The following is a 16,807-nucleotide window of genomic DNA, read 5'->3' on the forward strand; positions in this document are numbered from 1 at the left end:
AATGTACCGCGAAACCATTCGCGAAAAGCATCGTTGCAGGTTAGCTCTCACGTGGTTACCAGTGTGCATTTGCGCGGTGAGTCCAACTTTTGAACAAGACACCGCTGTTTGACCACAGGGTATATATGGTAAGGACCACAACGCCTAATGCTTCTCTAACATCCAATGCGATAGCGCAGTCGACCACAAGGAGAGATGATCGACTTGCGTCAATATAGCGACGTATCATTCGGATTTGAGATGATGCGACAGCAGAGTGCTGTATGGAATATAGAACTTTTGGTGGACCGACCTAGGAAGCAGTAAGTGGCAGATACAAGAGAACATGAACATGGCTGACCTGCCAGGAACGACAGACATAGACCTCCTGTACCTCGAGTCGAAGAGATAGCTTCAGACATCTACACACGTCTACCACGCGAGATTCGTAACCGTGTGTATGCATACTGCGTTGAAGGATCTTACGACAACGAAGTCATTGTCAGACGCACAGCAATTGGAAACAACCGACGCTTCACGCACCTCGTCCGACAACCTTGCGGCCAGCACTCTTACCAATGGGTCGAAGACCATACCGCCAAATACCTGAGCGCAGAAGGATTAGGTGGAGACGTGGCTAGAGAGTTGCTCGAATGCTACTATTGGACACGTACATTCAAGTTTGCACATCACGAGCTCTGCCTCCTCAAACCGTTCCTTGAAACGGATGGTTTTGGGCTGGGAATGATTCCGGCGCACTATGCAAGACGTTTACACATACAGATACAGCCTCTAACTTTTGCCTTCCTGTTGCCAGACAAGCGTCTCTTTGAAGAACAGATGTGTCGTAAGACCATCGAGACCCTCGCTATCATCAAGACAGCTAGGACTGAAGTCGTGGTCGAGGTTGATCTAGCCCAAGGATCCTTGAGTGATGGGGATTATGAGCGCTTCTCGAAAGAATCTGCGCAGTTCATGCTCAAAATAGAGAGTGTGGTCGAGATCTTGAGAGAAAGCGGATTGCGCATACGTTTGGCGACGATATAACAGAGAGCATGAAGAGGAGAGACTCTTTTTCTTTGACTTTTTAAGAACAGAAGCTTTGCATCAGCGCGGGAGTTGGTTTAACAGACCATAGCGGTCGTGCTTGTGGGTGTTAAATTTGTCGTCCAAAGACTTCTTTAGGTATACCGTGTATAATCTCCACCTTTTCGAATGGAGTTCTGTGGCGCCGCCAGACGAAACTAGGCTTGCGCCTGTGTATCGTCCTTCATGCGATGCAGATTTAGTGGCTAGGCACTTGCTTTTGTCGGCCCGCAAAACTTGCGAAATCTACCACCGAGTGGGACAAGGAAATATATATATATATTTTTTATCTTACACTGTCGAGAGCTTGGAAAATAATCTATGAAACTTGATGGAAAGGTTACGTTTGAGGAAGAAGAAGTCGCGACGTATGCCGAAGGAGTGATGCGCTAGCTATTTTAGTAGGCCGAAGGATCCCTACCTACTGCCTTTCAACAGCGCAACACGGCCTAAGCCACGATGCAACTTCATGCCGACCCGCCAATGCCAGCATATCAGCTCTACAGCTCAGCCTCAGCCTTTGAATTCCGGTTGGTGTTGGAAATAGAAGCAAATGAAGGATTCGGCGACAAGGCGCACTGTGGTAAATGCACCAATTTACGCAATACAGATGTAAGATTCACAAGCGTGGGTGGTTCATTGCTCCATATCGGCATACCTGCCAGTTCATTCAGTGAACAACCAGCCACTATCTTGCACTTGTAGCCTTGTCTGCTACTCTTTTCCTATCGATATGAATATCCTTATCAAGCTCGCCACGCTTCGGAATTCATTATCTATCAATCGGCCCTCTCGGTCTGCTCATTCTTACGTTTTCTAGTGCTTCACTACTATAGTGGATATGGCGAGAAAGATACCAACCTTCTGGTACGAATTTGTATTGATTTAAACATGTGCTGTTATCTGAACAGAACACACATTGTCTAAGATGACGATCGCATTCGGGGCACTTACTATAGCCATGACATATCAAATACCGGAAAATAGTTTATACTAAGCTGCATAAGTCTTGATTGGGGAACAGATGGAAGCGAATACAGTCCTTTATGGCAAACATGCGGTATGTCAGTCTGCCCATGCAGTGAGGTGGTGGAACTGACTGTACAGGCCAACAAGAGGACTATAAACTCGTCATGCAGTGTAATGGCGGCAGTTTCTGCTGCGGAGAGAAACATCAAGCATGCTGTGAGGATAAGCTCAGATACTATCTGAACGAAGATGGCACCGAATTTATTTCATCCACGCTTCCAACAAACACTGATATCGACGTTACTGCAAACACATATTGCCGTACCAACAGCAACACCATGATCAACGGAGGTCTCGATTGCGGCAGATACCGGACCTCTAACAGAAGAAGAGCTGAAAGAAGGATTTATTGGCGAGGCTACGATAGCTCTTGGGGCAGGTCTAGGGTATATTGCTGCCGCAATAATTACACTGTTGCATCAATGCTGGAAGCACCGTGCAGGTTATGAGACCTACAAACCGTATGCGTCGTTCTTATCGAAGAACACGAGTACTGCTTCGCTTCCTCTGACGTCCACCACATTATCCTCCCCGACTGCTTCGACTACTGCCTTGCCTATCGCCTCACCCTGAGGGAAAGATTGTCCAGCCCACGACACCAACGAACTGTTACCAGTGTTTACAAAAGGCGCCGTCAACCGTTTCACACCCAAACATCCGCCACCGGAACTGACGGCTTCTGACAAATCAACGCGAACCGAAAAGTCCTCAGTTGAATTGGCATAGTAAGGTTTCATGTTGACAAGAGCAAGCTTGGCCAGGTGATCTTCCACATAGAAAGCATACGCAGAGAAAGACTCTGAATCAACACCAGCTGGAGGCTCGAGAGCGCGCACACGAGTGTCAGGCACAGCGAAAGCCTCAGCCATGAAGAGCTGCGCAACGAAAGACGGCAAAGTACGTGCCGGACCTCTCAAGTCGCTGTCGCGGGGGTATAGCATGGAGTAAGTGCTGAAGCCTGGGCTACCATTTGCCCCAGGTGTATTGAGTTGTTCGTTTGATTGAAGAGCGAGTGTAGCCCCTTGGTGTAGATGCGTAGAAGTGGCATTTCGTGTCGCGTAGATAAGTTCACTATCCACGACCCAAAGTGCTTGCGCGAATGTATCGGTAACATTTGGTGCTCCAGAGCAAGACACAGAGTTGAACTCGCCAATGTTCCATCTATTCCCTGCATCTAGAGCAGCGCGAGCAGATGGGTAGATTTCTTCATCGCAGTAGCGTGTGAGTTCGGTGTGATTGAGGATGTTTTCGATGGTAGCCAGAGCTGCGCGTTTGGGATCGCAGGTTGAGAAGGCATACGAATGTATTGAGTAGATGCCAACTTGATCTTCCGAGTCAATACCTGCTGGAATGAGCGCAGCAGGTCGAACTTCTAGGCCTGAGTCATCTGTAGTTGCGGAAGATGCCCACCAGCGCTCTTGAGGCAGATCTGAACTGTTCAATGCATCCAACGCAGCATCGATGCTAGCTGTGTACTGCTTCCATTCCTGCACATAGGCCGCTGTCGAGTCATTCCACCGACTTTCTTTATAATTGGTCGGCTCGTTTCCTAGTTCCAAATATGCAACCTTGTCAGACTGATACGTAAGTGATGCGACTGCAAGGCCAGTAGAAATGTCCAAACTCTCATTGCCGAAATTGAGGGTTGAAATGAATTTGGTGCCGTTGGGGAAATTACTCCAACTTTTGTAGTAGTTTGGTCCAACAGTGGTTCGCCATACTCCGCCTTCTGGGCTGGTAGTACGCACTACGTCGCCGCCTTCTTTGTCGAAAACCATACTGTCCATGGTGATACCGCCAGGCCGTATTACCGGTCTTCCGCCATGTTCGTGGATCCTATCCAAAACGCTAAAGGTGAGCTTGTTCGGATTGCTGGCATTGCCGAAGAATTCAACCCAGAATGCGGGTTCGAACGAGAACGACGCGAAAGAATTGCTATGTGGGATCGAGGCACCTTCTGCAGTATTCGGTAAACTTATGGTTGGTGCTCCGGATGGTTCTGTCGTTGGGTAGGCGTACACAGCAGAGGCTGCAAGTGAGATTGCGGCTGCTCGAAGTGCAGGCATTGTGAAGATGTCGATGTCGTAACTGCGTTTGGATGAGGGATATCCAAGCTTCATATACCTCCATACAATACGACCGAACTTATATCGACATCATCACACCTCCTTCATAGGCTAAAGCGGACAGCATTATTCCGACGGCCGCAAAATATTCCATTGAGCTGCTGTCAATGCTGCTGGAAGCGTCTTAGAATGTGTGGGGTGGGTTGCGGGGAATTGGCGGATCATCGGAATTCGTTCCACAGCGGGGGCAAAAGTCGAATTTAGCAACAAACGGCCCAAAGCGGGACACTAATCATCGTCACAGATGGCGGATAGAGTTCCGAATTGAGAGAAGACTGATCAAGTCCAATCCCAGGTTTTGGAAATCGGATAGTGTAAATTTACCAAGCCACTTCCGTATTGATCATAATCAGACAGAGCTCCGTCTTACCTATTGTCGTCTTCTGTCCTATCGTATCAATCTTCCATTCCTCAACCATGGTAGGAGAGCATGAACTGAGTACCCAGAGGCAGAGTCCTTAACGGTGAGGCGCAATAGACAGAATCGTCAAATATGGTTTCTGCCGGATCCCTAGGACATAACAGAATAGTTTTAGATTGCTACCATTCGTCGATCAGCTTGCAACAAGCTTATCTTGTGCCTACAGCACCATGTGGTACACCAGTCCTTCTCCTCATCATAACCTCGCCCATTGCATTCCTCACCTCCCTCTCCTGATGTACCACATTCTGCACCATGTATTTCTTGAGTGCTTCCCTCAGCTCACTCTTTGCCCTCTCGTTATCTCTGTATGGTATACTCTCCAACTCCAACAGTCTATTCGCGTCCTTGTTGCTCTCTGCAACGAGCCCACTCAAACGGTCGAGCTGCTTGTGGCGGGTGTCTTCGGTATCGTCGGTAGGTTTGGTAGGATGTTGAGGATCGGCACGGTAAAGTGGCATAAGCAGAGCAAGGAACTGCGTGAGGGAAATGGCAGCTTTCTTTATTATGGTGACGATCTGGAAGGGTAGATACGCAGGACGGAAGTGCGTTGACGCGACGAGTGGGTTCAGGTATTTTGAAAGAATGGTAGGGTGGTCAGGGCGAAGCGCGGTACGGACTTCGAACGTTGCGACAGCCAAGAGACCAAGGTAGCGCCAATACGAGCCATCAGTAAGGAAACCGAGGGCGTTTGCACCGACGAGAACGATGAGGAGTGCACCGTAGGTCGTAACCGCAGTGAGCAGCGCGCTGTCCGTGTAATCTTTGATAGTCAAACAGCTCTGGCACTGCGCAAAGATGGTTGGTCCGAAGCGGTCGTATGCAAAGCGCTTCGCAGGATCAAGGATGATGTCCCTAGCATGCTTCAGATGAACATAAAAGTCGTTTGCCCGATCTCTATCCACATTTGGTCCAATCTTATCTGGGTGATAGCGGATTGTCAGTCGCCTGAAGCGTGAGTTCAGTCCGCTCTCATCGACATCTATCGGTACGCCGAGGTCGTTGTACGCGTTGCTGGAGCGTTGGAGGTTGAAGTCGACTTCGTAGATGGTAAAGGCAAAATAGGCCGCATATATGGCTATTAGAATATTGCGGCGATGCTTGATGTAGCGTGGAGTGCCAGGTTGCGGTTTAGGGTCGCCGGCGCGAATGAAGATGCTGTAGAGGACTGATTGAGTCCATCCTGCTGCCTTTGTCGCGTCAGGCCCTGCTAGGGCAAAAGTCTAAGGCCTATGCTTACCACTGGTATAAGAAACTGCCAGACCAAGAATGGACCTAGCGTGTCCAACGAGACACTCGCTTTCGCCATGTCGCTCAGTTGCAGGTAGGGGACGCGAGAGTGCGATGTTGAAGATCGAAAGACAAGTGTCATATCTCGGAACGTTTCCGAAATGCCAAGGCACGTGCGCGCGGCGAACCTTGGAATCAACCTTGAGGCAGCGACAACAACCACATTCTTGTGCAGCCACTTCAAAGCGTTATGTGAACACGAATTAGCAATTGTAGAGTTGCATAGTAAAGAGCGAAGTCATAATGGTAAGTCTCACAGTTCTGTCCGTCATTTGCAACAGAACCTCACCACAACATTGATCATGTACTCATGGTGAAAAGTTTAAGATGTAAAACATGATCATAGATATCTATGGCTTGACGACATTTGCCGTTCTATGGTATAATGCGCGCTCTGCAAAACCAGCAATAATAATAAAAAGAAATCCCACATACATTCAAGCATGCGACCTAACAAACTTCTCCATGCATCTCGAACCTAGATGGGTTGACGACTGCGCGTCGGGTATAATTCCTCCAGGCATTATGCATAACAAACATCGGCTCGCCGATACTGAAGCGCACACAGCGCGCTCTATCGCAATCGTGTACGACCAGCGCTCAAATATTCGCCATTGCAAATATTGGGATTTTACATCTGTCCGCCTGCCTGAGGCATGAGCTCCTCATCTTGCTGACGCTTCTCCTTGAGCGATCCAGCCGCAGAGCGGTTCTCAATGTCGCTGTCAGAGAGATCGTACTGGCGAACGGCTTCGGCAATCTGGGCCTCGTCCATCTTGGGCAGCTGCTTAGCGGCTTGCACGTAGCTCATCTTCTCAGTGTAGCCCTTGGCGAAGATGAGATCGATCTCCTCAAGGGAACGACCAGCAGTCTCGGGGTAGAAGAAGTAGATGACGGGAATGAAGGAAGCGTTCAGGGCAGCAAAGAGGAGGTAAGTACCCCAGCCGATGTTGGTGATCAATACAGGGGTGATCATGACAATGAAGAAGTTCCATAGCCAGTTGTTGATCGTTGAAAATGCGTTGGCCTTCTGGCGGGTCTTGAGGGGGTTGATCTCGGCAGGGTACAACCAGGGAAGAGGAAGCCAGGTAACACCGAAGAAGGCAATGTACAGGAAGAGACCGACAGCGGCGCCCTTGGCAGGACCCTCGTTGTTCTCGTTGTTTACACCTCCGGGAAGCAGGCAAGCAAAGGTGATGATCATGGCAGTCATCTGGCCAACGGTACCGATCAGGTACAACTTTCTACGGCCAACACGCTCGACAAAGTAGAATGAGGTGGCGGCGAAGAGGGCGTAGACAACCATGTTAACACCTCCGAGAAGAAGGGCGAGGTTGTGGGTCGTGTTCAACGCACTCTGGCAGAGAATAGGGAAGTAGTAGATGACAGCGTTACATCCAGACAACTGCTGCATGAACTGCGAGGAGGCACCGAGGATAGCACGGCGGAAGTGCTGAGACTTTCCGCCAGTCAGAAGAGCCTTGGTTGGGACCTTACCACCACCACCAGAGGAGTTGACAGCATCACGGATGACTTGCATCTGGATGATAACCTCTTGGTCGTCGCGGGCGACTCCATTGAGACCAGCCAGCACAGTAGCGGCTTCATCTTCGTGGTGGTGGTTGAGGAGCCATCGGGGAGACTCAGGAAGCGAGATCATCATGACGATGACGATAGCGGCGAAGACGCACTGGAATGCAATGGGGAATCTCCAGGTGAAGTCATCGGGGCCGTATAGACAGCCGTAGTCGATCCAGTAGGCGATGAGCGTGCCAATGGCAACCATGGAACCTTCGATACAGATGACCTTACCGCGGTTCTTAGCCTTGCAGCATCTAGAAAGCAGTTAGCAAAAGACCCTGGGAGATGGGTTGGAACGGAACATACTCAGCCTGGTAGGTGGGAATGGTGGAAGTGTTGATACCGTTGCCAACACCAGTAATGCATCGTCCGACAATAAACTGGGCGGTGGCACCACTGGATGGAGGGACACAGGCAATTTGGATAATGACACCAATGATCATAACTCCGGCACCGAGGAAGATACTCTTGCGGCGTCCGAGCTTGTCACCAAAGACGAAGACGAAGATGGCGCCAAGCAAGCAACCGACGGCATAGATGGAGACGACGAAACCTTCGTAGGTGGAATCGCCATCGACTTCGGGGAAGGCAGAGACGAAGGCAGGGGCGGAGATGATACCACTCATAACACCCTGATCATAACCGAAGAGAAGGAAATCGGTAACGGCAACGATGGTGATGAGGACCTGGAGCATCCTACCGGATTGGCCCCAGTAGGTGGGAACACCATTTTCGGACTCTTTGATACGTGGCGGCATGGTTGCAGTGTATCAGTCAAAGCTGGAGAGATGTGAGGAGATGCTGGGGAGGAAAGATCCGTGGGGAGAGAGTACACCTTTAAATGATCATCGCAGTACCAGCACAAGGGTCTTCGGCCAAAACGTGGTTGCTGGTCGTCTACCCTCGGCCCACTAAAAGATACGCTACCAAGGTACGACTGACGCGTGGAGAAAACTAGATAACGATTTTTTTCCAACATCTTGGCCTTGGCTGGTGTAGCAATAATGCGAGCCTTGTTGATGGCGGTAGAGGCGCAAATAAACTGTGGGTACAAGGCGAACTTAGCAGGGGTCTGTTGGTGGAGAAGGGCATCTTGGGCCAATCTTGGAGAAGAGCGGAGGACGCTTGCAAACCAACAAGCGCGCTCGGCACTGGATGCCTCTTCTCTTAGCCCGAGGTCTTCCTCCACATTACGTCATGTGTGCAAGGCTTGGGGTGATGCTGGGGAGCCCCAGCGGAAAGATGAAGGTTGAACGAGTGGTGAACGGCTGGCTCGCCTGACATTCGAGAATCATGGAAGAAGTTTCTTCGCGCACTACGCCACGCCGAGTCGCCTGTCGTCGAACGTACGATACGCAGGTGCATGTCAAGATGATGCAGGAACTCAGCGTTCATTGGCATGCCGCCAGTCATCAAGGGCGCCGTCTCGGGTTACATGCCGCCGTGTATGGATAGCGTCCTAAGTTTTCCTATACGGCACGGTTTCGATCTCAACAAGACCACGCTTGACGTCATGCACCGGCGACTCGCGTCCGTCCCCATGCAGGGTCTGACCAACCGTGCGCATGCGGCTCTGCAGCCTCTGCGACTTGGCCGAAGATCTTAACTAATAAGGACCGTGTGTGGTGGAGCTTAAACACGCCATGTTCTGCAACGGTGACGATGCGTGCTGTGATGTCGGGCCCGCTACCTAACGTGTGACATGGAGTGCAGACGAACATCGGGCGGAATTGAAGCTCGGAGACGACTGCCGGCCGGGAGGAGACATTCCTTGCACGTGATGGCGGTGTGCTTCATGTGAGCCTTGTAGGTTCCCGAGGTTGGACGTAGGTATGCCTTTGCTACCCAAATAGATTTTTCCACTGAGGTCAGCATCCTCATTTGCTTACATCGTTCCTACAAAACCTCGCCGTGCGGTTGATCGCCTTGGCCGACGTTGCGAGCAGTATGCGATAATCGCGCTTTCTGCCATGGCGGGATAAGTTGCCAATGCACATGCTTAGCAGTCGGGAGAGGCTCGTGTGGAGTTCCCAAGCCTAGCGTGGGGATGAGGCTCTCATTGTGCAGATCTCGGGCCTTCCTGTTTCGGGCTATCCGTGCTGACTGCTCTGTCCCAACTCCCTCCTTTTCATCAACCGCGCGGGACAAAACAGTACCAATGAATGCTCTGAACAATAGCATGCATACATGCGACAACTCTCCATATTGACCCATTTACCCCACGGCCCAACAAAATTGTGCGGATCTCTCCAGCACCCCATCAATCCGCCCCAAACTTTGCTCCCGCAAGCATACCACATTCACGGAAAAGACGGCTCCCATATCGTGTGCTAAAACACGCCAAATACACCAACGACATGGTAACTCCACATATTACTGCCTAAACACCGTCTTTACATCCGCTTCGGCGCACACTATACCGCGCTGTCGCACGTGTCCCTGCCAAGTGACATACTCTCCAGTTTGTCACCGGAAGCGCCGTCCAATGTCGGGGTCTCCGCTTTATTCAAATGCCGTATTGATAATCATACTGATAATCGCACTCCACATTTCTAGCACTTCCTTGAACGCAGGGTCGTTCCAAAATCCGCCAATAGCTTTTGATTATGCATCATGGTTATGAGTGACCTCCACAGAATCGCTTGCTTTGATCCCACTTGGTCATCATCGTGAACCCCATTGCCAGGACTCTGGGACTGGGGAAAACGGCGAAGATCAAACTGAAGGATGGTTTGGTGTGATGTCCTAGCTCTGGGGTCTCCGCTCGATGCGAGCGCTGCATATAGATGACAGGTCCACTGTATTATGACGGCGGTGCAAACACTGTTCCGCATAAAGGCGTACTACTGCCCCGACTGATTCGACCTCCGACCCTGCGTCGGAGGGACTTATTCAACCCGATTCCAAGACATAGCCAATGTGCGAAGGATGCTGCCAATGTCCGATAATTCCATCCGATGTCCCAAGACAATGCGGAGATCCCACCATCTCCAGGATTTACTCCTCCTCAACAGTCATGTGTCCCACCATCGCTAAAATCACTAGGTCAAACATGCATCGCCCAGTGGTTGCCAATGCTAGTCGCAGAACAGCGGATCCAGGGGCGGACGAGAGTCCGGGCTTGGACGCCTTGAACTCTCTCATTCCCACCTCGTTCGTTCCCACGTCTGCACCGGCGATTGACCGAGGCAATATCTCGGTGCATCTGCCATGTCCCTCTTCCATCCACGGAACGGCCCTTTTCCTTTTCCTCGTAGCTGACTTTCACATGTCTTTCACAATATCAGCAGAAACAATCTTCCAGGTTCTTGTCTGTAAATCTAAGACGCTTGGTATGCTTTTCCAGGCCCAGGCGAAGAGCAAGCCTAGATGCTTTTCTTTTTCGTTTGGTAGTCGGCACTTCTGTAACAAGAAGCTCGTTTTCACGAGTTGCACCAAAGTGATCATATGGCTTAAAGGTATTCAGTAGGTTCAGCACGAACGTATGTTGGCATAACGTACCGCGAGTATTTTCAGGCTTCGGTATGTTTAGTCGTAGCTCAATTAGACACGAGCTCCCTCCTAGTATCGACTTTACTTCTCCTTTTCAATATTGCAAGTTGTTACAGTTCAAACACCTTCGTAAATCGCCAGCGGATTAGTGGCGACCTTGTAACGAAAGACAGTCGGTCCTGTAGATAATCAATCCGTATCGTGTTAGTGAATTCAGCATCATGCTGCTAGTGTCACACATAAAGTGTGGTCACATAGTAAGCTTAGTTGCTGGTGCCGATGTGAGACTAGCATCTGGGTAGCGAGCGTCAAGCGCCGCCGATTACGTATCACTCTGCGAAGAGAACAAGACATCAACACTATCGCGGGTGATGCAGATCGTTGGCCTTGGTGTTTGTTGATGCGGACAATATTGGTGCCTGAATTAGCAAGCTCAACGGAAGATGAGGCCAGTGCGCACAAGCCGCCCTGGCCATTTTAGCGCGATGGGTCTACGACGCGTCGCCAGTACTTCAGCACATCACTTACGCGTTTCGACACCGCAACTGGTACATCACGTTTTCCACACGAAAGACCTACGGATAGAAACGACCTACAAATTTCCGAAGAACATCCATTTCCTTTTTTCAGAACGATTAATTTCGTGAATGCGCGGCCTTGCCGGACGATCTCTGCGCAACTAGACAATTTACCCTGGGTTTGACTATTGCTGTGCTATAAGCCCACTTCGCTTTGCGCGATCAGAATAGCCATTTACGGTCCAACATCGGCCTACTTGGGATACATTTCTCTGACCATCATGGCTCGCACAATGCTACCAGAAGAGTACCAGGAAATTGGTCGCAGCTACTATAAGCTCAAGCAGTATGAAAAGGCCTTGGAAACATTCTCAAAAGGCATCGAGTCCTGCCCAACCGCAGAATTGTATGATCATCGGGCTGCTACGTACGATAAACTAGGCAATTTTAATGCTGCTGTCAAAGACGGCCGAGAGATGATCAGGTTGAACAAGAAGGACGTCAAAGGATATTTGCGCACGGCAAGTGTGCTAGAGAAGATGGAAAAGCCCGAGACAGCCCTTGGGATCTATAAGTATGGTATGAAGAATGTGCCAGTTAGCGACAAGAACTTCAAGGTATGTGATGTGATCCTGTCCTGTCTTCCGGTTCGTTTGGAGGCAGTACTTCCGTTGTCAACCTGAAGGAGAGCTCAATTGCCCTGTTACTTTTCTCATCAAAGAATGGATGCTGTTCGCTTTTCACTTCAGTGACGTGACTGACTGCTACTAGCTATTGCAACAACTCCACGACAAGCAAACACGCAAACTATCACCTGCATCAGCCATCGACCCATTGACAGTCTTGCCTGCTGAGTTAGCGGAGATGGTACTGGAATATTGTTCTTTCCGCCACATGGTCAATTGCATGCGCGTCAGCAAAGGCTGGCGGGACTATCTCTCTAAGCTGCCCAAGCTTTGGATGCACCTCGATCTTTCCGGTGCTCGCAGACCCGTTCCCCGCTCCTTTATCAATATCGCTTTCAAACGCTCAGAGTTCCGCATGACACGCGTCACTGTGCATCGCTTCGAACATTTGGACGTCATCAAGAACCTTGCGAAGGCCGCCAAGGACCTTTCAGAAATGGAGCTCATCTCTCTACCACATACCATGCCGGCTATGTTACTCGATATTGTCAAGGGTGCTCCAAATCTAAAGACGCTCATCATACATCCGGAGATTCGCGGGGTATCTGCTGTGGAGATAATGCATGCTCGACCTGCGCTGGAGCACCTAGTCCTCAACTCAACGAGGGGAGTGGCAAGCTCGTCAAGTGGCTTGAGATCCGCCACTAACTGGGCAATCTCATTTGGAAACCTCCGAACACTTAGCATACACTGGAGTCATCAGATCATGGCGACTCATTTCGGACTCACCGAATTGCTGAGCCGTACACCATGCCTTGAAAACTTGTCACTCTCCAACATGGAAGGCTTTCAATTCGGACAAGGGTGGCCCAGAGAAGTGACACAGCTGCCGCCGCTAAAGAGTCTAGTGTTGAAACGGGTGGACCTTCAAGGCTTCCCATTGCTGCCACCAACACTACAGCGACTTGTTCTTGACAACAATGGCAGCCACGGGAGCTTGAATTTAACAGACTTTGGGAGCTTGAAGCGGTGCTGTGTCCCAGAGCTTACAGACTTGACCATATCTGGCTTCGACGGCCTCAATGCAAATGCGAACGGAATAGAAATTCTACTAGAATGCTGTATGCAAAACGGCGAAACGCATAAATGCTTGTCGGAGAAAGCCCTTCATTCATTGTTACTACACGGCTTACTCGATGACAACAGCCGATTGTTTACTCCGCTGAGTCAAAACTCGATATTAGGTCAATCACCGCGGATTCTCACACCAGCGCTTGAGTCCTTGGATATATCCACTATGCAATGCGACGACGATGAAATCGAGGCACTTCTCACCTATAAGACGGGACTCAAGACGATCGACTTGTCTCATACTAATATCACAGGAGCGTCCATCAAGATGCTGGCGGATAGGCTTCCAACGCTGCAGAGCATCAAAGCGAATAATTGTACCAAGATCAATGGGCGGGATGCTATTCATTACGCAGAACGAAAGGGGATATCAGTAAGTTGCCAGATGCTAGAGCAGAAAGGCGGACGAAGAATTCGATATGGCTAGTGGACCGAGCCAAAGTAGCGGAAGTAGAACTCGATGTATCTATATAGCGGTATAATACTTATGCAATCATGTTATCGTGAGTGCGTGCCATCAAAAAAAGAGGACCATGAACTCAAACACCGTCCCCAGAATCTCTGCGCGCCCACGCAATGCATATATCAAATCCGACCGGGAGACGCCTCCGAATTACCCTCCAAGTGACCAACGCCGCGCCAATATGCTTGTGAAGTACGATACAAAGCAGGAAAATCAAGTTGCCAGAGAATATTAGTTCACATCCATACCATCATCTTCCACCTCGTCCTCGCCATCATCTTCCCCAGCAGTGAGAACGCCCGCGCTACCCAAGCTCCGCTTGCGGTTACTACCACCAAAGGAGCGGCCGGTAAGCTGGCTGAGCAGATCCAGATCTTCCCCACCGACGACACGCGCTTCTGGGGTAGCCTCACAACTAAGCTCAATCAAGCTTGCGGGACTGAGACTACGGTAGCCTGCTGTGCGGACGATTCTACCAAAGTTTTGCATACAGAACGTCGCTGCTCGCTGCTTGAGCCAGTCCTCTCCAGCAGTAGCAGCACGCTCCCAGATTGTGGCAGCGTGCTCGATGTCGAGCTCCCGGCCTAAACGGTTTACACAGAGCAGGCGAAGACGAGGCATGTCGTAGATGTTTGACATGACAAGCATGCCGGCCACATCGTTCAGGCTGGGTCCATTCTGCGGATTCGGCGCAATACTGTCGGTGTACAGGTAGAACAGGAACGCCCGAACTGCCGAGTATGGCTCAGGGATATGCATTTTCTTCGAATGGAACTCAGCCATCTGGGCGCTCCATAGACGGGCGAAATGAGGCCAACGAGCATGTAGAATGAGCTTGTGGACGTGTATCGGCCGCGAGACTGGACTCACAGCCGTTGACGAGCCATTGGGATCTGGTGTTGCAACATCCACATAATCATCATCATCAGGATCCGCCGTTATAATGAAGTCTGCGCCGCTGCCACTCTCCAGTGGTTGGTCGAACGTCAGGGACAGATCCGCACCAATGCCGGTGAGATGCGAAGAAACATTGGCGTCAGAGGAGGGCATCATCTTGGAGCGCGTGTCCGAGGCCAGCTCGTTACCCAGGATGCCGTACTTGCGGAGGTCGATGGCGAGAACGTCGCTAAGATACTCACCATTATGGTTCCCATCGTTGGCCGACTCAATTGGGCTGCCCAGAAGCCATGCATGCGTTCCTTCAGGATTGGTGGTGCAATAGTGCCAGCGGTAGTTGGGGCTGTAAAGATCCTTTCCGTCGGCGAGCTTCTGCCATCGCAAAGTGTCTAGCTCCAGACTAGACAAGCTCGTCTCGCAACTCAGCTCTGCCGGAGTGACAAAGTCCAGCATGCAGCCAGATGAGAAGATGTGGAAATGCGTACCCGCGGCCTGTGATGGTAGATTTGGACTGGAATGGAATCTGAGAGACGAAATGGATCCAGGCGCAACATAGGGTGACCGACTTGAACCCATTCCGTGGTACGACTGAACGCTGGAATTTGCAGTGTAGCCTGTACTGCCGGTCGCGAGCTGGCCAGAAGCCGGGACAGGGTAACGATGTCGGGATGAGATGAGTTGCCGGTCGCCCGTCCCATATTTCATTGCATGGTCAAACTCTGGGCTACCGCGGAGATCGAGCCACCAGATCTCATTGTTCTTTTCCATGTCATCGTTGATGCCGCCGAATATCCAGATGCGACCATTCCAGATCCAGCTGGCGTGGTCGTAGCGAGGGACGAATTTCCATGTCCGAGACCAGGTCCATGTCTTCAGGTCAAGGTAGCAGATGTCGTCTAGCACGCTATCATGCCCAGTCTGGCCACCGCTGATGTACAATTTGTCGTCGTATATAACAGCTGAGTGGCGCGCACGGCCGCGAGGTATGGGCCCGTGGAGTTCGGGCTGCGTCCAATGGGCGGTTTTGAGATCGAATACAATAACGTCGGCAAGATGCTGGCGGTGCTCATTTTCTCCGCCAAATACGAGGAGCTTGTTGCCTTGCCAAAGGCATGCAGTGTGTCCTAGGAGGGGGTGTCAGTCAAGATACAAGTACTGTGTGGAACTGGAGCGGTGAGCACGTACCCATGCGTACGCCTGGAATGTCGCCGTAGTTGTCGACCAGGTTCCATTGCCGTGTAACGAGGTTCAAACGAAGCACGTGGTTGTATACTTCGTCGGTGTACTGGTCGAAGCCTCCAAAGGCGTATATCTGGTCATCGCCAACATATGTCACGGAGGCATTGACGAGGCAGGCGGGCTTGGCGCCAATTGTCGAAATCATCTTGGGCTTGTAGCCTTCTACGGCTGATCGACGGCTTTGGACGGGGCTCGCAGACATGAGGAACGTGTTGTTGGTGGAGCTGGCGGATCCGGGCGTGTTCGTATGCGAGAGGCTGGGCGAGAGTGTCGAGGTAAGGGCGGGGTTGAGGATGTTGGACGGGAAAGCGGATCGAGCGGGTGGTTGTGCCATGGATCGTGCGCGGTGAAGTTGGTGAGGTTAGTTTGGTGGTAGAAGCCCCAGTGGGCAGGGATGGCCTTTGTCTAGGCTGCGAGAATGTTTGACGGGAGGAAGTTGAGTTGGCTGGCCGTGCATATTGCCGCCCGTCACCGCCATAGCTCGAACGGGAAGCGCCGACCCACGACGACTCAGCCCTGCCACGGCCACAGGAGTAGTAGCGAGCCACCCGAGAGTTGGCCACTGAGCACTAAGTTTTCCTAGATTCAATACACAATTGGTAATACCTCGTCGGGCCATTAGTGGCAGTGAGTATGCGACCAGGTGCAACTATGCTGATGCGTCGCAGCCTGGCACGACGAGACACCATGAAGCCATAGCCATCATCGGGGCTGCACGCAAAAGCAAGGCCATGCGGAGGCACGGCGACTATGCAGGCTGATTCATAAACCGGACACCATCATGTGATGTCATGAGGCCAGTGTTCCGTCGTCCAGCCAGCCTCGCGCAGGGTCCTGTCTGGGTCCTGTCTCGGTTACCTGGTCAACGCAAGCGTAAACAAAGGATACTTAAACGTCCTCATACCTGCCCTCGTACATGTCCACTGCCA

General features: G+C 51.1%; 5 protein-coding genes across 5 annotated transcripts; 1 reads left to right on the forward strand and 4 right to left on the reverse strand.

Annotated features, from left to right (window-relative positions):
* Positions 1 to 2,546: 2,546 nt before the first annotated feature.
* J4E82_006283 (uncharacterized protein) lies at positions 2,547 to 4,160 on the reverse strand (the record flags this gene model as incomplete). The annotated part of the gene is made up of 1 exon (XM_051732540.1): positions 2,547 to 4,160. The coding sequence occupies one exon, from the start codon at positions 4,158 to 4,160 to the stop codon at positions 2,547 to 2,549; it is 1,614 nt and encodes a 537-aa protein (XP_051587686.1).
* A 630-nt stretch (positions 4,161 to 4,790) lies between these two features.
* On the reverse strand, positions 4,791 to 5,950 carry J4E82_006284 (uncharacterized protein; the record flags this gene model as incomplete). The annotated part of the gene is made up of 2 exons (XM_051732541.1): positions 4,791 to 5,831; positions 5,882 to 5,950. The coding sequence occupies 2 exons, from the start codon at positions 5,948 to 5,950 to the stop codon at positions 4,791 to 4,793; spliced, it is 1,110 nt and encodes a 369-aa protein (XP_051587687.1).
* A 612-nt stretch (positions 5,951 to 6,562) lies between these two features.
* Positions 6,563 to 8,270, reverse strand: J4E82_006285 (uncharacterized protein; the record flags this gene model as incomplete). Its single annotated transcript, XM_051732542.1, has 2 exons — positions 6,563 to 7,766; positions 7,819 to 8,270. 2 exons carry the CDS (start codon positions 8,268 to 8,270, stop codon positions 6,563 to 6,565), a joined length of 1,656 nt encoding a protein of 551 aa, XP_051587688.1.
* A 3,533-nt stretch (positions 8,271 to 11,803) lies between these two features.
* On the forward strand, positions 11,804 to 13,706 carry J4E82_006286 (uncharacterized protein; the record flags this gene model as incomplete). The annotated part of the gene is made up of 2 exons (XM_051732543.1): positions 11,804 to 12,139; positions 12,294 to 13,706. 2 exons carry the CDS (start codon positions 11,804 to 11,806, stop codon positions 13,704 to 13,706), a joined length of 1,749 nt encoding a protein of 582 aa, XP_051587689.1.
* A 267-nt stretch (positions 13,707 to 13,973) lies between these two features.
* J4E82_006287 (uncharacterized protein) lies at positions 13,974 to 16,212 on the reverse strand (the record flags this gene model as incomplete). The annotated part of the gene is made up of 2 exons (XM_051732544.1): positions 13,974 to 15,763; positions 15,825 to 16,212. 2 exons carry the CDS (start codon positions 16,210 to 16,212, stop codon positions 13,974 to 13,976), a joined length of 2,178 nt encoding a protein of 725 aa, XP_051587690.1.
* Between the last annotated feature and the right edge of the window lie 595 nt (positions 16,213 to 16,807).

The sequence above is a fragment of the Alternaria postmessia genome, assembly GCF_024291825.1.
Source record: "Alternaria postmessia strain BMP 2775 chromosome Unknown scaffold_36, whole genome shotgun sequence".
Classification (NCBI taxonomy): Eukaryota; Fungi; Ascomycota; class Dothideomycetes; order Pleosporales; family Pleosporaceae; genus Alternaria; species Alternaria postmessia.